This window comes from Somniosus microcephalus, chromosome 28 (assembly GCF_052327205.1).
Source record: "Somniosus microcephalus isolate GS21.2 chromosome 28, FLI_Smic_1.0, whole genome shotgun sequence".
In the NCBI taxonomy this organism is placed as follows: domain Eukaryota; kingdom Metazoa; phylum Chordata; class Chondrichthyes; order Squaliformes; family Somniosidae; genus Somniosus; species Somniosus microcephalus.
Window position 1 is genome coordinate 42959728 of NC_141014.1, and position 23483 is coordinate 42983210.

The 23483-nt window shown below is 56.6% G+C and overlaps 1 protein-coding gene across 1 annotated transcript in view; it reads left to right on the plus strand.

Moving 5' to 3' along the window:
- Positions 1-313: 313 nt before the first annotated feature.
- LOC147099686 (tubby protein-like) overlaps positions 314-23483 on the plus strand; it is a 33828-nt gene continuing 10658 nt past the window's right edge. The window contains exons 1-3 of the mRNA XM_085969059.1: positions 314-442; positions 1601-1753; positions 21376-21536. Of these exons, the coding sequence (XP_085825185.1) occupies positions 394-442; positions 1601-1753; positions 21376-21536 (363 nt within the window). The 5' untranslated portion in view covers positions 314-393. The remainder of the gene's footprint in view (positions 443-1600; positions 1754-21375; positions 21537-23483) is intronic.

Here is a 23483-nt window from a genome sequence, read left to right on the forward strand (position 1 = left end):
TGGGTCGAATTCTTTGTGTTACCCTGTCACTGTCCTGGGGCTGGTTATTGTTAGTATTGTTAGTAGTTACTTCACTGAGTCCCAGGACTAGTTGACCCCCCCCGTAACACCGCCCTCCCCTCCCCCCCGTAACGCCCCCCTCCCTCCCCCCCCCCCCAAACCCGGTGCCCCCGCCTCCATTCCACAGTCATTGACCATCACTGGGGTACAGTTCCCTGACCAGATCCCATCCCCCATTTCCCATCCAGCTGTTTCACTGCCTTCACACTAACACTAAGTCTCCACCTTTCCTTCTTTTACTTTTTTGTGTGTCTGTCTCTCATTGCTTCCGTGGATCAGCATTCCCAGCACCTGAATCACCGAATTCTGGACCCAAAGTCCAGCACAGACTCCATGTCAGCCACTGCCTCCCGAACCGTGAAGAAGAAACCAAAGTGGAGAGGTCGGCGTCACTTCCGTAATGGCCAATCACTCACCACATGTATTGTTCTTCTTCCCTGTCTCCCCCAGACAAACATCAGTGCTTTACCCACTGCTTCTCCTCATCTGATGGCATTGACCTCTCACTGGGGTACAGTTCCTGAAGGTGCTGACTCTCACTGGGGTACAGTTCCCCGGGTGCTGACTCTCACTGGGGTACAGTTCCTGAAGGTGCTGACTCTCTCTGGGGTACAGTTCCTGAAGGTGCTGACTCTCTCTGGGGTACAGTTCCTGAAGGTGCTGACTCTCTCTGGGGTACAGTTCCTGAAGGTGCTGACTCTCACTGGGGTACAGTTCCTGAAGGTGTTGACTCTCACTGGGGTACAGTTCCACGGGCACTGACTCTCACTGGGGTACAGTTCCACGGGCACTGACTCTCACTGGGGTACAGTTCCTGAAGGTGCTGACTCTCACTGGGGGTACAGTTCCTGAAGGTGCTGACTCTCACTGGGGTACAGTTCCTGAAGGTGCTGACTCTCACTGGGGTACAGTTCCTGAAGGTGCCGACTCTCTGGGGTTCAGTTCCTGAAGGTGCCGACTCTCACTGGGGTACAGTTCCTGAAGGTGCTGACTCTCACCTTGGGTACAGTTCCTGAAGGTGCTGACTCTCACTGGGGTACAGTTCCACAGAAGCTGACTCTCACTGGGGTACAGTTCCACAGACACTGACTCGCACTGAGGTACGGGTTCCACAGGCACTGACTCTCACTGGGGTACGGGTTCCACAGGCACTGACTCTCACTGGGGTACAGTTCCACAGACACTGACTCTCACTGGGGTACAGTTCCACAGACACTGACTCTCACTGGGGTACAGTTCCTGAAGGTGCTGACTCTCACTGGGGTACAGTTCCTGAAGGTGCTGGCTCTCACTGGGGTACAGTTCCTGAAGGTGCTGACTCTCACTGGGGTACAGTTCCACAGACACTGACTCTCCACTGGGGTACAGTTCCACAGGCACTGACTTTCACTGGGGTACAGTTCCACAGAGCACTGACTCTCACTGGGGTACGGGTTCCACAGACACTGACTCTCACTGGGGTACGGTTCCACAGACACTGACTGGGTTTTGGCTTGCCCCATTTGGGAATTGAAATGAATGCTGTCCCTTCTGATTCCAGGGGGTGATGAGGTTGCTGCTATCCAGGAGGAGGTGCAGGAAATTGAGAAGAAGGTTGAGATCTTCACAGTAGGAGAATCGAGCGAGGATCAGGAGGAAGAAACTGCTGCTGTGCCCATCTTGGCGAAAAGGAACAGGAGGACGAAGATAAAAGGTGCGGAGATTGCTGCCCGTGTACAGCCGTGTCATTTATTGAAAAGCGTTGCATTTCCTGCCCTTCCCCCATTGCCCCCCCCCCCCCCCCCCCCCCAGAAGCAGCCTGTCTTCGGCCCCAGGCCTTGTGCAAGTGCAGCCCGGTGACGGGAATCTTTTAATGATCCGAACACTGAAACTGTTCTCGACAGATTCAAGCCAATTCACCCCCCAGGGTAAAGGTCATCCCTGCCCTCTTCCCCGCCCCCCGCAGGGTAAAGGTCGTCACTGCCCCCTCCCCCCCCCCCCCCCCCACCCACCCCCCGGGTAAAGGTCACCCCCCCCCCCCAGGGTATTTTGGTTCTGTCTTCACAAAGGAGGACACAAATAACCTCCCAGAGATGTCGGGGAACATAGGGTCTGATGAAAGGGAGGGATTGAATGAAATCAGTATTTGTAGGGAAATGGTGTTAGGGAAATTGACGGGATTGAAGGCCAATAAATCCCCAGGGCCTGATAATCTACATTCTAGGGTACTTAAGGAAGTGGCCCTGGAAATAGTAGATGCATTGCTGATCATCTTCCAACATTCGATGGAATCTGGAACAGTATCCATGGATTGGAGGGTAGCTAATGTTACCCCACTGTTCAAAAAGGGTGGTAGAGAGAAAACGGGAATTACAGACCGGTAAGCCTGACATCGGTAGTGGGGAAAATGCTAGAGTCCATTATAAAAGATGTAATGGCAGAACACTTGGAAAACAGTGACAGGATCGAACAAAGTCAACATGGATTTACAAAAGGTAAATCGTGCTTGACCAATCTACTGGAATTTTTTGAGGATGTAACTGGTAGAATAGATAAGGGAGAACCAGTGGATGTGGTGTATTTGGACTTTCAGAAGGCTTTCGATAAGGTCCCGCATAAGAGATTAGCGTGTAAAGTTAAAGCACATGGGATTGGAGGCAAGGTATTGACTTGGATAGAGAACTGATTGGCAGATAGAAAGCCAAGAGTTGGAATAAACGGGTCTTTTTCTGAGTGGCAGGCAGTGACTAGTGGGGTACCGCAGGGATCAGTCCTACGACCCCAGCTATTCACAATATATATTAATGATCTAGACAAGGGAACTAGATGTAATATCTGCAGATTTGCAGACAACACAAAGCTGGGTGGGCGTGTGTGCTGTGAGGAGGATGCCGAGAAACTCCAGGATGATTTGGACAGGTTGGGTGATTGGGCAGAAGCATGGCAGATGCAATATAATGTGGATAAATGTGAGGTTATCCACTTTGGTGGCAAAAACAGGAAGGCAGATTATTATCTGAATGGCAATAGATTGGGAGAAGGGGAAGTGCAATGAGACCTGGGTGTCCTTGTGCACCAGTCGCTGAAGGTAAGCATGCAGGTGCAGCAGGCAGTTAAGAAGGCAAATGGTATGTTGGCCTTCATAGCGAGAGGGTTTGAGTACAGGAACAAGGATGTCTTGCTCCAGTTGTACAGGGCCTTGGTGAGACCACATCTTGAGTATTATGTGCAGTTTTAGTTGCCTTATCTGAGGAAGGATGTTCTTGCCATGGAAGGAGTTCAGCAAAGATTCACCAGGCTGATACCTGGGATGGCAGGAATGACGTATGAGGAGAGATTGGGACGATTGGGCTTGTACTCGCTGGAGTTTAGAAGAATGAGAGGGGATCTCATTGAAACTTATAAAATTCTGACAGGATTCTGAGGCGTGAATTAGGTAGGATTGATTGGGGAATGTCACTCAAAGGGTTAACGGTGGATAGGCAACGGCAAACATTCAAAGACCACATGGATGAACTACAGAATTTGTTCATCCCAGTTTGGCATAAAAATAAAACAAAAAAGATGTCTCAACCGTGGCTAACGAGGGAAATTAGGGATAGCATAAGAGCCAAGGAGAGGACATATAAATTGGGAAAATAGAATATGAGAGTAAGCTTGCAGGGAACATAAAAACTGACTCAAAGCTTTTATAGATATGTGAAGAGAAAAAGATTGGTGAAGTCAAGTGTAGGTCCCTTGCAGTCAGAATCAGGGGAATTTATAATGGGGAACAAAGAAATAGCAGACCAACTAAATACATATTTTGGTTCTGTCTTCACAAAGGAGGACACAAATAACCTCCCAGAAATGTCGGGTAACATAGGGTCTGATGAAAGGGAGGAACTGAAAGAAATCAGTATTTGTAGGGAATGACGTATGAGGAGAGATTGGGTCGATTGGGCTTGTATTCGCTGGAGTTTAGAGGAATGAGAGGGGATCTCATTGAAACTTATAAAATTCTGGCAGGACTGGACAGACTAGATGCAGGGAGGATGTTCCCGATGGTCGGGGAGTCCAGAACCAGGGGTCACAGTCTAAGGATAAGGGATAAGCCATTTAGGACAGAAATGAGGAGGAATTTCTTCACCCAGAGAGTGGTGAACCTGTGGAATTCTCTACCACAGAAGGCAGTTGAGGCCAATTCATTAAATATATTCAAGAAGGAGTTAGATATATTTCTTAAGGCTAAAGGGATCAAGGGGTATGGGGAGAATGCAGGGACCGGGTACTGAATTTGGATGATCAGCCATGATCGCATTGAATGGCGGAGCAGGCTCGAGGGGCCGAATGGCCTACTCCTGCTCCTATCTTCTATGTTTCTATGTAAAGGTCACTCCGCCCCCAGGGTAGGGGAACGGTAGATTGTGTCGATTGCAGGGAGAATTCTAACGCTCTTTTCACCTCGAGCAGTGATGATGTGGGACCACACTACCCGAGCTCCGATTGTTGAGATTGGGGGAGTTCTGTGCTGAGCCTGACACGGAGGAGGTCATGGGGTCAGGTAGCAGGCAGCTTGGTGTTTGATTGGGTGTTTGGAGCACAGTGCAAGGCTGTCCTGCTGGTTTTGGTGCTTGTTTTACGATCTCAATTTTCCACAGCTTTACCAGTGTTGCTTCACCATGGTGTTCGAGGAGGCTCCCTACTCCAATCCTGGCAGAGGCCACGCTCGCTGCAATTACCCTGAGTGCCGGGGTCCTGTTCCGGCATCAGCCTTGGTTGTGAAGCCCCCACAGTTGAATAACCTATATCGACTAATGCATGATGGGTGAAGTACTGGGAGTGTCTGTGTCCCCACAGGAACAGGACATTGAGGATTGGGGGGGAATGAGGGGGCTCTACACCGGGAGGGGGGAAGCGAAAAGCTCCGTCAGCAGCCCAGGGCCCCCACCCCCCCCAGGTGGGGGAGGGGCAGCCTCTCACCATGCCGCAACACTTACCAAATCGAGTGAGATTGACTTGAAACTGATTTGTGGTGAAAATATGAAATCTGATCGAATCAATGGCAGTGTTTTGAATATTCTGGAAATGGTGACTTGCCTCATTACACTGGTTCTCGGTTGCTGTAGAGTTCAGAGTGACCGTGCTTTGATATGATTTAGTTCCCTATCTGTCTGCTGACTGTCTGGGTCTCCGATTCCTCGCTGTGATTCACCCTCTCACCGACCCCCCAACAACCGACTCCCCGCACAGACACGGCCTAAACACAACTCCCCACGGAGACACGGCCTAAACACAACTCCCCACAGAGACACGGCCTAAACACAACTCCCCACGGAGACACGGCCTAAACACAACTCCCCACAGAGACACGGCCTAAACACAACTCCCCACAGAGACACGGCCTGAACACAACTCCCCACAGAGACACGGCCTAAACACAACTCCCCGCACAGACACGGCCTAAACACAACTCCCCGCGGAGACACGGCCTAAACACAACTCCCCACGGAGACACGGCCTAAACACAACTCCCCACACAGACACGGCCTAAACACAACTCCCCGCGGAGACACGGCCTAAACACAACTCCCCACAGAGACACGGCCTAAACACAACTCCCCACACAGACACGGCCTAAACACAACTCCCCACAGAGACACGGCCCAAACACAACTCCCCATGGAGACACGGCCCAAACACAACTCCCCACAGAGACACGGCCTAAACACAACTCCCCACGGAGACACGGCCTAAACACAACTCCCCACAGAGACACGGCCTAAACACAACTCCCCACAGAGACACGGCCTAAACACAACTCCCCACGGAGACACGGCCTAAACACAACTCCCCACAGAGACACGGCCTAAACACAACTCCCCACAGAGACACGGCCTAAACACAACTCCCCACAGAGACACGGCCTGAACACAACTCCCCACAGAGACACGGCCTAAACACAACTCCCCGCACAGACACGGCCTAAACACAACTCCCCACGGAGACACGGCCTAAACACAACTCCCCGCACAGACACGGCCTAAACACAACTCCCCGCGGAGACACGGCCTAAACACAACTCCCCACAGAGACACGGCCTAAACACAACTCCCCACGGAGACACGGCCTAAACACAACTCCCCGCACAGACACGGCCTAAACACAACTCCCCGCGGAGACACGGCCTAAACACAACTCCCCACAGAGACACGGCCTAAACACAACTCCCCGCGGAGACACGGCCTAAACACAACTCCCCGCAGAGACACGGCCTAAACACAACTCCCCGCGGAGACACGGCCTAAACACAACTCCCCGCGGAGACACGGCCTAAACACAACTCCCCACGGAGACACGGCCTAAACACAACTCCCCACGGAGACACGGCCTAAACACAACTCCCCGCGGAGACACGGCCTAAACACAACTCCCTGCGGAGACACGGCCTAAACACAACTCCCCGCAGAGACACGGCCTAAACACAACTCCCCACAGAGACACGGCCTAAACACAACTCCCCGCGGAGACACGGCCTAAACACAACTCCCCACGGAGACACGGCCTGAACACAACTCCCCGCAGAGACACGGCCTGAACACAACTCCCCGCAGAGACACGGCCTAAACACAACTCCCCACAGAGACACGGCCTAAACACAACTCCACGCAGAGACACGGCCTGAACACAACTCCCCACAGAGACACGGCCTAAACACAACTCCCCACAGAGACACGGCCTAAACACAACTCCCCGCACAGACACGGCCTAAACACAACTCCCCACGGAGACACGGCCTAAACACAACTCCCCGCGGAGACACGGCCGAAACACAACTCCCCGCGGAGACACGGCCTGAACACAACTCCCCGCGGAGACACGGCCTAAACACAACTCCCCGCAGAGACACGGCCTAAACACAACTCCCCGCAGAGACACGGCCTAAACACAACTCCCCGCGGAGACACGGCCTAAACACAACTCCCCGCGGAGACACGGCCTAAACACAACTCCCCGCGGAGACACGGCCTAAACACAACTCCCCGCGGAGACACGGCCTAAACACAACTCCCCACGGAGACACGGCCTAAACACAACTCCCCGCACAGACACGGCCTAAACACAACTCCCCGCAGAGACACGGCCTAAACACAACTCCCCACAGAGACACGGCCTAAACACAACTCCCCGCAGAGACACGGCCTAAACACAACTCCCCGCAGAGACACGGCCTAAACACAACTCCCCACACAGACACGGCCTAAACACAACTCCCCGCGGAGACACGGCCTAAACACAACTTCCTGCAGAGACACGGCCTAAACACAACTCCCCACGGAGACACGGCCTAAACACAACTCCCCGCACAGACACGGCCTAAACACAACTCCCCACAGAGACACGGCCTAAACACAACTCCCCACAGAGACACGGCCTAAACACAACTCCCCGCACAGACACGGCCTAAACACAACTTCCTGCAGAGACACGGCCTAAACACAACTTCCTGCAGAGACACGGCCTAAACACAACTCCCCATGGAGACACGGCCTAAACACAACTCCCCACACAGACACGGCCTAAACACAACTTCCTGCAGAGACACGGCCTAAACACAACTCCCCGCACAGACACGGCCTAAACACAACTTCCTGCAGAGACACGGCCTAAACACAACTCCCCACAGAGACACGGCCTAAACACAACTCCCCACAGAGACACGGCCTAAACACAACTCCCCGCGGAGACACGGCCTAAACACAACTCCCCGCAGAGACACGGCCTAAACACAACTCCCCACACAGACACGGCCTAAACACAACTCCCCACACAGACACGGCCTAAACACAACTCCCCACACAGACACGGCCTAAACACAACTCCCCGCGGAGACACGGCCGAAACACAACTTCCTGCAGAGACACGGCCTAAACACAACTTCCTGCAGAGACACGGCCTAAACACAACTTCCTGCAGAGACACGGCCTAAACACAACTCCCCGCAGAGACACGGCCTAAACACAACTTCCTGCAGAGACACGGCCTAAACACAACTCCCCACAGAGACACGGCCTAAACACAACTCCCCGCGGAGACACGGCCTAAACACAACTCCCCGCGGAGACACGGCCTAAACACAACTCCCCGCAGAGACACGGCCTAAACACAACTCCCCGCACAGACACGGCCTAAACACAACTCCCCGCACAGACACGGCCTAAACACAACTCCCCGCGGAGACACGGCCTAAACACAACTCCCCGCGGAGACACGGCCTAAACACAACTCCCCGCGGAGACACGGCCTAAACACAACTTCCTGCAGAGACACGGCCTAAACACAACTCCCCACAGAGACACGGCCTAAACACAACTCCCCACAGAGACACGGCCTAAACACAACTCCCCGCACAGACACGGCCTAAACACAACTCCCCGCACAGACACGGCCTAAACACAACTCCCCACGGAGACACGGCCTAAACACAACTCCCCGCAGAGACACGGCCTAAACGCAACTCCCCGCGGAGACACGGCCTAAACACAACTCCCCGCACAGACACGGCCTAAACACAACTCCCCGCGGAGACACGGCCTAAACTCAACTCCCCGCACAGACACGGCCTAAACACAACTCCCCGCGGAGACACGGCCTAAACACAACTCCCCGCACAGACACGGCCTAAACACAACTCCCCACAGAGACACGGCCTAAACACAACTCCCCGCAGAGACACGGCCTAAACTCAACTCCCCGCGGAGACACGGCCTAAACACAACTCCCCGCGGAGACACGGCCTAAACACAACTCCCCGCGGAGACACGGCCTGAACACAACTCCCCACGGAGACACGGCCTAAACACAACTCCCCGCACAGACACGGTCTAAACACAACTCCCCGCACAGACACGGCCTGAACACAACTCCCCGCGGAGACACGGCCTAAACACAACTCCCCGCAGAGACACGGCCTAAACACAACTCCCCGCAGAGACACGGCCGAAACACAACTCCCCACAGAGACACGGCCTAAACACAACTCCCCGCAGAGACACGGCCTAAACACAACTCCCCGCGGAGACACGGCCTAAACACAACTCCCCGCGGAGACACGGCCTAAACAAAATTCCCCGCACAGACACGGCCTAAACACAACTCCCCACGGAGGCACGGCCTAAACACAACTCCCCGCGGAGACACGGCCTAAACACAACTCCCCGCAGAGACACGGCCTAAACACAACTCCCCACGGAGGCACGGCCTAAACACAACTCCCCGCGGAGACACGGGGCCTGAACACAACTCCCCGCAGAGACACGGCCTGAACACAACTCCCCGCGGAGACACGGCCTAAACACAACTCCCCGCGGAGACACGGCCTAAACACAACTCCCCACAGAGACACGGCCTAAACACAACTCCCCACGGAGACACGGCCTAAACACAACTCCCCGCGCAGGCACGGCCTAAACACAACTCCCCACGGAGACACGGCCTAAACACAACTCCCCACGGAGACACGGCCTAAACACAACTTCCTGCAGAGACACGGCCTAAACACAACTCCCCGCACAGACACGGCCTAAACACAACTCCCCACAGAGACACGGCCTAAACACAACTCCCCACAGAGACACGGCCTAAACACAACTCCCCGCGGAGACACGGCCTAAACACAACTCCCCACACAGACACGGCCTAAACACAACTCCCCACAGAGACACGGCCTAAACACAACTCCCCGCGGAGACACGGCCTAAACACAACTCCCCGCACAGACACGGCCTAAACACAACTCCCCACACAGACACGGCCTAAACACAACTCCCCACGGAGACACGGCCTAAACACAACTCCCCGCAGAGACACGGCCTAAACACAACTCCCCACGGAGACACGGCCTAAACACAACTCCCCACGGAGACACGGCCTAAACACAACTCCCCGCGGAGACACGGCCTAAACACAACTCCCCGCAGAGACACGGCCTAAACACAACTCCCCACGGAGACACGGCCTAAACACAACTCCCCACGGAGACACGGCCTAAACACAACTCCCCACGGAGACACGGCCTAAACACAACTCCCCGCACAGACACGGCCTAAACACAACTCCCCACGGAGACACGGCCTAAACACAACTCCCCGCGGAGACACGGGGCCTGAACACAACTCCCCACGGAGACACGGCCTAAACACAACTCCCCACAGAGACACGGCCTAAACACAACTCCCCGCGGAGAGACGGCCTAAACACAACTCCCCGCACAGACACGGCCTAAACACAACTCCCCACGGAGACACGGCCTAAACACAACTCCCCACGGAGACACGGCCTAAACACAACTCCCCACGGAGACACGGCCTAAACACAACTCCCCGCACAGACACGGCCTGAACACAACTCCCCGCGGAGACACGGCCTAAACACAACTCCCCGCAGAGACACGGCCTGAACACAACTCCCCACACAGACACGGCCTAAACACAACTCCCCACACAGACACGGCCTAAACACAACTCCCCACGGAGGCACGGCCTAAACACAACTCCCCGCGGAGACACGGCCTAAACACAACTCCCCGCGGAGACACGGCCTAAACACAACTCCCCGCAGAGACACGGCCTAAACACAACTCCCCGCAGAGACACGGCCTAAACACAACTCCCCGCAGAGACACGGCCTAAACACAACTCCCCACAGAGACACGGCCTAAACACAACTCCCCACGGAGGCACGGCCTAAACACAACTCCCCGCAGAGACACGGCCTAAACACAACTCCCCACGGAGACACGGCCTAAACACAACTCCCCGCGGAGACACGGCCTAAACTCAACTCCCCGCAGAGACACGGCCTAAACACAACTCCCCGCAGAGACACGGCCTAAACACAACTCCCCACAGAGACACGGCCTAAACACAACTCCCCGCACGGACACGGCCTAAACACAACTCCCCGCAGAGACACGGCCTAAACACAACTCCCCGCACGGACACGGCCTAAACACAACTCCCCGCACGGACACGGCCTAAACACAACTCCCCACGGAGACACGGCCTGAACACAACTCCCCGCAGAGACACGGCCTAAACACAACTCCCCGCGGAGACACGGCCTAAACACAACTCCCCACGGAGACACGGCCTAAACACAACTCCCCGCGGAGACACGGCCTAAACACAACTCCCCGCACGGACACGGCCTAAACACAACTTCCTGCAGAGACACGGCCTAAACACAACTTCCTGCAGAGACACGGCCTAAACTCAACTCCCCGCAGAGACACGGCCTAAACTCAACTCCCCGCAGAGACACGGCCTAAACTCAACTCCCCGCAGAGACACGGCCTAAACACAACTCCCCGCAGAGACACGGCCTAAACACAACTCCCCGCGGAGACACGGCCTAAACACAACTTCCTGCAGAGACACGGCCTAAACACAACTCCCCGCAGAGACACGGCCTAAACACAACTCCCCGCACGGACAGGGCCTAAACACAACTCCCCGCAGAGACACGGCCTAAACACAACTCCCCGCACGGACACGGCCTAAACACAACTCCCCGCACGGACACGGCCTAAACACAACTCCCCGCGGAGACACGGCCTAAACACAACTCCCCACAGAGACACGGCCTAAACACAACTCCCCACGGAGACACGGCCTAAACACAACTCCCCGCAGAGACACGGCCTAAACACAACTCCCCGCGGAGACACGGCCTAAACACAACTCCCCGCACGGACACGGCCTAAACACAACTCCCCGCGGAGACACGGCCTAAACACAACTCCCCGCAGAGACACGGCCTAAACACAACTCCCCGCACAGACACGGCCTAAACACAACTCCCCGCGGAGACACGGCCTAAACACAACTCCCCGCGGAGACACGGCCTAAACACAACTCCCCGCGGAGACACGGCCTAAACACAACTTCCTGCAGAGACACGGCCTAAACACAACTCCCCACAGAGACACGGCCTAAACACAACTCCCCACAGAGACACGGCCTAAACACAACTCCCCGCACAGACACGGCCTAAACACAACTCCCCGCACAGACACGGCCTAAACACAACTCCCCACGGAGACACGGCCTAAACACAACTCCCCGCAGAGACACGGCCTAAACGCAACTCCCCGCGGAGACACGGCCTAAACACAACTCCCCGCACAGACACGGCCTAAACACAACTCCCCGCGGAGACACGGCCTAAACTCAACTCCCCGCACAGACACGGCCTAAACACAACTCCCCGCGGAGACACGGCCTAAACACAACTCCCCGCACAGACACGGCCTAAACACAACTCCCCACAGAGACACGGCCTAAACACAACTCCCCGCAGAGACACGGCCTAAACTCAACTCCCCGCGGAGACACGGCCTAAACACAACTCCCCGCGGAGACACGGCCTAAACACAACTCCCCGCGGAGACACGGCCTGAACACAACTCCCCACGGAGACACGGCCTAAACACAACTCCCCGCACAGACACGGTCTAAACACAACTCCCCGCACAGACACGGCCTGAACACAACTCCCCGCGGAGACACGGCCTAAACACAACTCCCCGCAGAGACACGGCCTAAACACAACTCCCCGCAGAGACACGGCCGAAACACAACTCCCCACAGAGACACGGCCTAAACACAACTCCCCGCAGAGACACGGCCTAAACACAACTCCCCGCGGAGACACGGCCTAAACACAACTCCCCGCGGAGACACGGCCTAAACAAAATTCCCCGCACAGACACGGCCTAAACACAACTCCCCACGGAGGCACGGCCTAAACACAACTCCCCGCGGAGACACGGCCTAAACACAACTCCCCGCAGAGACACGGCCTAAACACAACTCCCCACGGAGGCACGGCCTAAACACAACTCCCCGCGGAGACACGGGGCCTGAACACAACTCCCCGCAGAGACACGGCCTGAACACAACTCCCCGCGGAGACACGGCCTAAACACAACTCCCCGCGGAGACACGGCCTAAACACAACTCCCCACAGAGACACGGCCTAAACACAACTCCCCACGGAGACACGGCCTAAACACAACTCCCCGCGCAGGCACGGCCTAAACACAACTCCCCACGGAGACACGGCCTAAACACAACTCCCCACGGAGACACGGCCTAAACACAACTTCCTGCAGAGACACGGCCTAAACACAACTCCCCGCACAGACACGGCCTAAACACAACTCCCCACAGAGACACGGCCTAAACACAACTCCCCGCGGAGACACGGCCTAAACACAACTCCCCACACAGACACGGCCTAAACACAACTCCCCACGGAGACACGGCCTAAACACAACTCCCCGCAGAGACACGGCCTAAACACAACTCCCCACGGAGACACGGCCTAAACACAACTCCCCACGGAGACACGGCCTAAACACAACTCCCCGCGGAGACACGGCCTAAACACAACTCCCCGCAGAGACACGGCCTAAACACAACTCCCCACGGAGACACGGCCTAAACACAACTCCCCACGGAGACACGGCCTAAACACAACTCCCCACGGAGACACGGCCTAAACACAACTCCCCGCACAGACACGGCCTAAACACAACTCCCCACGGAGACACGGCCTAAACACAACTCCCCGCGGAGACACGGGGCCTGAACACAACTCCCCACGGAGACACGGCCTAAACACAACTCCCCACAGAGACACGGCCTAAACACAACTCCCCGCGGAGAGACGGCCTAAACACAACTCCCCGCACAGACACGGCCTAAACACAACTCCCCACGGAGACACGGCCTAAACACAACTCCCCACGGAGACACGGCCTAAACACAACTCCCCACGGAGACACGGCCTAAACACAACTCCCCGCACAGACACGGCCTGAACACAACTCCCCGCGGAGACACGGCCTAAACACAACTCCCCGCAGAGACACGGCCTGAACACAACTCCCCACACAGACACGGCCTAAACACAACTCCCCACACAGACACGGCCTAAACACAACTCCCCACGGAGGCACGGCCTAAACACAACTCCCCGCGGAGACACGGCCTAAACACAACTCCCCGCGGAGACACGGCCTAAACACAACTCCCCGCAGAGACACGGCCTAAACACAACTCCCCGCAGAGACACGGCCTAAACACAACTCCCCGCAGAGACACGGCCTAAACACAACTCCCCACAGAGACACGGCCTAAACACAACTCCCCACGGAGGCACGGCCTAAACACAACTCCCCGCAGAGACACGGCCTAAACACAACTCCCCACGGAGACACGGCCTAAACACAACTCCCCGCGGAGACACGGCCTAAACTCAACTCCCCGCAGAGACACGGCCTAAACACAACTCCCCGCAGAGACACGGCCTAAACACAACTCCCCACAGAGACACGGCCTAAACACAACTCCCCGCACGGACACGGCCTAAACACAACTCCCCGCAGAGACACGGCCTAAACACAACTCCCCGCACGGACACGGCCTAAACACAACTCCCCGCACGGACACGGCCTAAACACAACTCCCCACGGAGACACGGCCTGAACACAACTCCCCGCAGAGACACGGCCTAAACACAACTCCCCGCGGAGACACGGCCTAAACACAACTCCCCACGGAGACACGGCCTAAACACAACTCCCCGCGGAGACACGGCCTAAACACAACTCCCCGCACGGACACGGCCTAAACACAACTTCCTGCAGAGACACGGCCTAAACACAACTTCCTGCAGAGACACGGCCTAAACTCAACTCCCCGCAGAGACACGGCCTAAACTCAACTCCCCGCAGAGACACGGCCTAAACTCAACTCCCCGCAGAGACACGGCCTAAACACAACTCCCCGCAGAGACACGGCCTAAACACAACTCCCCGCGGAGACACGGCCTAAACACAACTTCCTGCAGAGACACGGCCTAAACACAACTCCCCGCAGAGACACGGCCTAAACACAACTCCCCGCACGGACAGGGCCTAAACACAACTCCCCGCAGAGACACGGCCTAAACACAACTCCCCGCACGGACACGGCCTAAACACAACTCCCCGCACGGACACGGCCTAAACACAACTCCCCGCGGAGACACGGCCTAAACACAACTCCCCACAGAGACACGGCCTAAACACAACTCCCCACGGAGACACGGCCTAAACACAACTCCCCGCAGAGACACGGCCTAAACACAACTCCCCGCGGAGACACGGCCTAAACACAACTCCCCGCACGGACACGGCCTAAACACAACTCCCCGCAGAGACACGGCCTAAACACAACTCCCCGCACAGACACGGCCTAAACACAACTCCCCGCGGAGACACGGCCTAAACACAACTCCCCGCGGAGACACGGCCTAAACACAACTCCCCGCAGAGACACGGCCTAAACACAACTCCCCGCAGAGACACGGCCTAAACACAACTTCCTGCAGAGACACGGCCTAAACTCAACTCCCCGCAGAGACACGGCCTAAACTCAACTCCCCGCAGAGACACGGCCTAAACTCAACTCCCCGCAGAGACACGGCCTAAACACAACTCCCCGCAGAGACACGGCCTAAACACAACTCCCCGCGGAGACACGGCCTAAACACAACTTCCCGCAGAGACACGGCCTAAACACAACTCCCCGCAGAGACACGGCCTAAACACAACTCCCCGCACGGACAGGGCCTAAACACAACTCCCCGCAGAGACACGGCCTAAACACAACTCCCCGCACGGACACGGCCTAAACACAACTCCCCGCACGGACACGGCCTAAACACAACTCCCCGCGGAGACACGGCCTAAACACAACTCCCCACAGAGACACGGCCTAAACACAACTCCCCACAGAGACACGGCCTAAACACAACTCCCCGCGGAGACACGGCCTAAACACAACTCCCCGCGGAGACACGGCCTAAACACAACTCCCCACAGAGACACGGCCTAAACACAACTCCCCGCAGAGACACGGCCTAAACACAACTCCCCACAGAGACACGGCCTAAACACAACTCCCCACGGAGACACGGCCTGAACACAACTCCCCGCAGAGACACGGCCTAAACACAACTCCCCACGGAGACACGGCCTAAACACAACTCCCCGCGGAGACACGGCCTAAACACAACTCCCCGCACGGACACGGCCTAAACACAACTCCCCACAGAGACACGGCCTAAACACAACTCCCCGCAGAGACACGGCCTAAACACAACTCCCCACAGAGACACGGCCTAAACACAACTCCCCACGGAGACACGGCCTAAACACAACTCCCCGCGGAGACACGGCCTAAACACAACTCCCCACGGAGACACGGCCTAAACACAACTCCCCACGGAGACACGGCCTAAACACAACTCCCCGCAGAGACACGGCCTAAACACAACTTCCCGCAGAGACACGGCCTAAACACAACTCCCCGCAGAGACACGGCCTAAACTCAACTCCCCGCAGAGACACGGCCTAAACTCAACTCCCCGCAGAGACACGGCCTAAACACAACTCCCCGCAGAGACACGGCCTAAACACAACTCCCCACGGAGACACGGCCTAAACACAACTTCCTGCGGAGACACGGCCTAAACACAACTTCCTGCAGAGACACGGCCTAAACACAACTCCCCACAGAGACACGGCCTAAACACAACTCCCCACGGAGACACGGCCTGAACACAACTCCCCGCACAGACACGGCCTAAACACAACTCCCCGCGGAGACACGGCCTAAACACAACTCCCCACAGAGACACGGCCTAAACACAACTCCCCACGGAGACACGGCCTAAACACAACTTCCTGCGGAGACACGGCCTAAACACAACTTCCTGCGGAGACACGGCCTAAACACAACTCCCCACAGAGACACGGCCTAAACACAACTCCCCACAGAGACACGGCCTAAACACAACTCCCCGCACAGACACGGCCTAAACACAACTCCCCACGGAGACACGGCCTGAACACAACTCCCCGCACAGACACGGCCTAAACACAACTCCCCGCGGAGACACGGCCTAAACACAACTCCCCACAGAGACACGGCCTAAACACAACTCCCCGCGGAGACACGGCCTAAACACAACTTCCTGCGGAGACACGGCCTAAACACAACTTCCTGCGGAGACACGGCCTAAACACAACTTCCTGCGGAGACACGGCCTAAACACAACTTCCTGCGGAGACACGGCCTAAACACAACTCCCCACAGAGACACGGCCTAAACACAACTCCCCACAGAGAGACGGCCTAAACACAACTCCCCACGGAGACACGGCCTAAACACAACTCCCCGCAGAGACACGGCCTAAACACAACTTCCTGCGGAGACACGGCCTAAACACAACTCCCCACAGAGACACGGCCTAAACACAACTCCCCACAGAGACACGGCCTAAACACAACTCCCCGCAGAGACACGGCCTAAACACAACTCCCCGCACAGACACGGCCTAAACACAACTCCCCGCAGAGACACGGCCTGAACACAACTCCCCGCACGGACACGGCCTAAACACAACTCCCCGCGGAGACACGGCCTAAACACAACTCCCCGCGGAGACACGGCCTAAACACAACTTCCCACACAGACACGGCCTAAACACAACTCCCCACAGAGACACGGCCTAAACACAACTCCCCGCGGAGACACGGGGCCTGAACACAACTCCCCGCGGAGACACGGCCTGAACACAACTCCCCGCGGAGACACGGCCTGAACACAACTCCCCACAGAGACACGGCCTAAACACAACTCCCCGCGGAGACACGGCCTAAACACAACTCCCCGCGGAGACACGGCCTAAACACAACTCCACGCACAAACATGGCCTAAACACAACTCCCCGCACAGACACGGCCTAAACACAACTCCCCGCGGAGACACGGCCTAAACACAACTCCCCGCGGAGACACGGCCTAAACACAACTCCCCGCACAGACACGGCCTGAACACAACTCCCCGCGGAGACACGGCCTGAACACAACTCCCCGCGGAGACACGGCCTGAACACAACTCCCCGCGGAGACACGGCCTAAACACAACTCCCCGCGGAGACACGGCCTAAACACAACTTCCCACACAGACACGGCCTAAACACAACTCCCCACAGAGACACGGCCTAAACACAACTCCCCGCGGAGACACGGGGCCTGAACACAACTCCCCGCGGAGACACGGCCTGAACACAACTCCCCGCGGAGACACGGCCTGAACACAACTCCCCACAGAGACACGGCCTAAACACAACTCCCCGCGGAGACACGGCCTAAACACAACTCCCCGCGGAGACACGGCCTAAACACAACTCCACGCACAAACATGGCCTAAACACAACTCCCCGCACAGACACGGCCTAAACACAACTCCCCGCGGAGACACGGCCTAAACACAACTCCCCGCGGAGACACGGCCTAAACACAACTCCCCGCACAGACACGGCCTGAACACAACTCCCCGCGGAGACACGGCCTGAACACAACTCCCCGCACAGACACGGCCTAAACACAACTCCCCGCGGAGACACGGCCTAAACGCAACTCCCCGCACAGACACGGCCTAAACACAACTCCCCGCGGAGACACGGCCTGAACACAACTCCCCGCACAGACACGGCCTAAACACAACTCCCCGCAGAGACACGGCCTAAACACAACTCCCCACAGAGACACGGCCTAAACACAACTCCCCGCAGAGACACAGCCTAAACACAACTCCCCGCACAAACACGGCCTGAACACAACTCCCCACACAGACACGGCCTAAACACAACTCCCCGCGGAGACACGGCCTAAACACAACTCCCCACGGAGACACGGCCTAAACACAACTCCCCACGGAGACACGGCCTAAACACAACTCCCCACGGAGACACGGCCTAAACACAACTCCCCGCAGAGACACGGCCGAAACACAACTCCCCGCACAGACACGGCCTAAACACAACTCCCCGCAGAGACACGGCCTAAACACAACTCCCCGCGGAGACGCGGCCTAAACACAACTCCCCGCACAGACACGGCCTGAACACAACTCCCCGCACGGACACGGCCTAAACACAACTCCCCGCACAGACACGGCCTGAACACAACTCCCCACACAAACACGGCCTGAACACAACTCCCCGCGGAGACACGGCCTGAACACAACTCCCCGCGGAGACACGGCCTAAACACAACTCCCCGCGGAGACGCGGCCTAAACACAACTCCCCGCACAGACACGGCCTGAACACAACTCCCCGCACGGACACGGCCTAAACACAACTCCCCGCACAGACACGGCCTGAACACAACTCCCCACACAGACACGGCCTAAACACAACTCCCCACACAGACACGGCCTAAGCACAACTCCCCGCGGAGACACGGCCTGAACACAACTCCCCGCACAGACACGGCCTAAACACAACTCCCCGCACGGACACGGCCTAAACACAACTCCCCGCACAGACACGGCCTGAACACAACTCCCCACACAGACACGGCCTAAACACAACTCCCCGCGGAGACACGGCCTAAACACAACTCCCCGCGGAGACACGGCCTAAACACAACTCCCCGCAGAGACACGGCCTAAACACAACTCCCCGCGGAGACACGGCCTAAACACAACTCCCCGCGGAGACACGGCCTAAACACAACTCCCCGCGGAGACACGGCCTAAACACAACTCCCCGCGGAGACACGGCCTAAACACAACTCCCCGCGGAGACACGGCCTGAACACAACTCCCCGCGGAGACACGGCCTGAACACAACTCCCCACGGAGACACGGCCTAAACACAACTCCCCACAGAGACACGGCCTAAACACAACTCCCCGCGGAGACACGGCCTGAACACAACTCCCCGCGGAGACACGGCCTGAACACAACTCCCCGCACAGACACGGCCTAAACACAACTCCCCGCACAGACACGGCCTAAACACAACTCCCCGCGGAGACACGGCCTAAACACAACTCCCCGCACAGACACGGCCTAAACACAACTCCCCGCACAGACACGGCCTAAACACAACTCCCCGCGGAGACACGGCCTAAACACAACTCCCCGCGGAGACACGGGGCCTGAACACAACTCCCCGCGGAGACACGGGGCCTGAACACAACTCCCCGCGGAGACACGGGGCCTGAACACAACTCCCCGCGGAGACACGGGGCCTGAACACAACTCCCCGCGGAGACACGGCCTAAACACAACTCCCCACGGAGACACGGGGCCTGAACACAACTCCCCGCACAGACACGGCCTAAACACAACTCCCCGCACAGACACGGCCTAAACACAACTCCCCGCACAGACACGGCCTAAACACAACTCCCCGCACAGACACGGCCTAAACACAACTCCCCGCGGAGACACGGCCTAAACACAACTCCCCGCGGAGACACGGGGCCTGAACACAACTCCCCGCGGAGACACGGCCTGAACACAGCTCCCCGCGGAGACACGGCCTGAACACAACTCCCCGCGGAGACACGGGGCCTGAACACAACTCCCCGCGGAGACACGGCCTGAACACAACTCCCCGCGGAGACACGGCCTGAACACAACTCCCCGCGGAGACACGGGGCCTGAACACAACTTCCCACAGAGACACGGGGCCTGAACACAACTTCCCACAGAGATGTGGCCTAAACAGGCCTTGCGGCCTGAGGGCTGTCTTTTCAGGACATTCAGTGCAAATATTTATTATTGACTGACTCCATTACTGATTTATTAACTGAAAGCTGCTCTAGGCTTCGATTGGGACTGCCCAACCCTTGTAGGAAAGTTTTACCAGAAAATTTACCCAGCTTCTGTTAAACAAACTTGCGTCCGAGTTCTTAAAATAAAAAGAGAGAAGCGGGGAAGTGAAGGGATGCTGGAACAGTTCATCCCATGAACCAGTACAGGCTAATTGGGCCGAATGGCCTGTCTCTCTGCTGTATATTCTAAGTAATTAAAGTCTGCATTCCAAAATGGCAGATTAATAATCGTAACAAACCACTTTTGTATGAAACACGGATTGTTCAGGGTGGCCTCGGTTTCGGTGACATTCATTCTAATGTAAAGCTCACTGACTCTCATCCAACATGAAAACCCCAATCAGCCAAATCGAAGATCCAAGATGGCACCACAGAAATGGTGTGTGTTGCTGTTGGCAGTTGCCATGCCGACACAGTATCTCGCGCTGTGTTTATACAAGAGTTCTGGATGGTACATTCTGGGCTGGGCAGTAACGTTAAAAAGTCCTAGCGGATATTTCACCCCAACATCTCGCTCCCTGAGACAATCTCTGTCTAAAGGCGGAACAATGACCATGTTAGTGAGTATTGGAAGTGGACAAACGTCAATTGTCAGCTTGACTCCCCATGCAGCTCATTCACAGAAGAAGCTCATTGAGAAGGAGCTTGAGGATGAAAAGGCGATGGGAGAGGAGCAAGAGGAGGAGAGAGAGACAGAGGAGGGTGAAAGCATCGCTCCACAGATCAACAGCAGTGAGCAGCACGACACGGCCTCTGGAAAAGCGTCCCATAATGTGAGTGATCTCTTCTTCTCTTCCCTTCCTTTCTTCCTTGGTTCTGACACACTCTTCCTGTTTTTACTTGGAATTGTATTAAATTCTGGCCACAAACACAAGGACATGTATAAATTGGAGAGGGGGGGGCGGAGCGAGGGCGAGGAGGGAGGGTGGGGTGGAGAGAAAGGGAGGAGGGAGCGGCAAAGGGAGGGGGAGCAGAGGAAGGAAGAGAGAAGTAGAAGGAGGGTGAGGAGGGAGAGTGAGGGTAGGCAGTCGGAGGGAGGGGGGGGCGAGGGAATGAACCCGTGTGTAAAGGGCTGAGCCATGAGGGAAGGTTAGAGAAGCAAGAGCTCGAGAATCTAAAGAAAGACTTGTATTTCTATAGCGCCTTAATTGACCTCAGGATGTTTCAAAGCGCTTCACAGCCAATGAAGTACTTTTGAAGTGTAGTCAGTGTTGTAATGTAGGAAACGCGGCAATCAGTGCACAGCAGGATCCCACACACAGTGATAATGTGATCATTACCATCTGTTTTAGTGATATTGGTTGAGGGATAAATATTGGCCAGGACACCGGGGAGAACTCCCCTGCTCTTCTTCAAATAGGGGCCGTGGGATCTTTTACATCCACCCTTGAGTGCAGAAGGGGCTTCGGTAAACGTCTCATCTGAACGTGCCGCGCTCCCTCAGTACTGCCCCTCCGACAGTGCGGCGCTCCCTCAGTACTGCCCCTCCGACAGTGCGGTGCTCCCTCAGTACTGCCCCTCCGACAGTGCGGCGCTCCCTCAGTACTGACCCTCCGACAGTGCGGCGCTCCCTCAGTACTGCCCCTCCGACAGTGCGGCGCTCCCTCAGTACTGCCCCTCCGACAGTGCGGCGCTCCCTCAGTACTGCCCCTCCGACAGTGCGGCGCTCCCTCAGTACTGCCCCTCCGACAGTGCGGCGCTCCCTCAGTACTGACCCTCCGACAGTGTGGTGCTCCCTCAGTACTGCCCCTCCGACAGTGCGGCGCTCCCTCAGTACTGCCCCTCCGACAGTGCGGCGCTCCCTCAGTACTGCCCCTCCGACAGTGCGGCGCTCCCTCAATACTGCCCCTCCGACAGTGCGGCGCTCCCTCAATACTGCCCCTCCGACAGTGCGGCGCTCCCTCAGTACTGACCCTCCGACAGTGTGGTGCTCCCTCAGTACTGCCCCTCCGACAGTGCGGCGCTCCCTCAGTACTGCCCCTCCGACAGTGCGGCGCTCCCTCAGTACTGCCCCTCCGACAGTGCGGCGCTCCCTCAGTACTGCCCCTCCGACAGTGCGGCGCTCCCTCAGTACTGCCCCTCCGACAGTGCGGCGCTCCCTCAGTACTGACCCTCCGACAGTGTGGTGCTCCCTCAGTACTGCCCCTCCGACAGTGCGGCGCTCCCTCAGTACTGACCCTCCGACAGTGCGGCGCTCCCTCAGTACTGCCCCTCCGACAGTGCGGCGCTCCCTCAGTACCGCCACTCCGACAGTGCGGCGCTCCCTCAGTACCGCCCCTCCGACAGTGCGGCGCTCCCTCAGTACTGACCCTCCGACAGTGCGGCGCTCCCTCAGTACTGCCCCTCCGACAGTGCGGCGCTCCCTCAGTACTGCATTGGGAGTGTCGGCCTGAGTTTTGTCTGGAGTGGGACTTGAACCCACGACCTTCCGCAAAGTCAATATCTATCCCTCAAGCAGCATCACTAAAACAGATGATCTGGTCAGTGTCACATTGTTGTTTGTGGGATCTTGCTGTGCGCAAATTGCTGGCCCGTTTCCCACATTACAACAGTGACTACACTTCAAAAGTACTTCATTGGCTGTAAAGTGCTTTGGGACGTCCTGAGGTTGTGAAAGGCGCTATAGAAATACAAATTCTTTCTCTTCCTTCTTTGCTGTGATGCATTAGGATTAATAATTCATTAATTTACTCTTAATATTTCCTGACTGCAGTAAATGA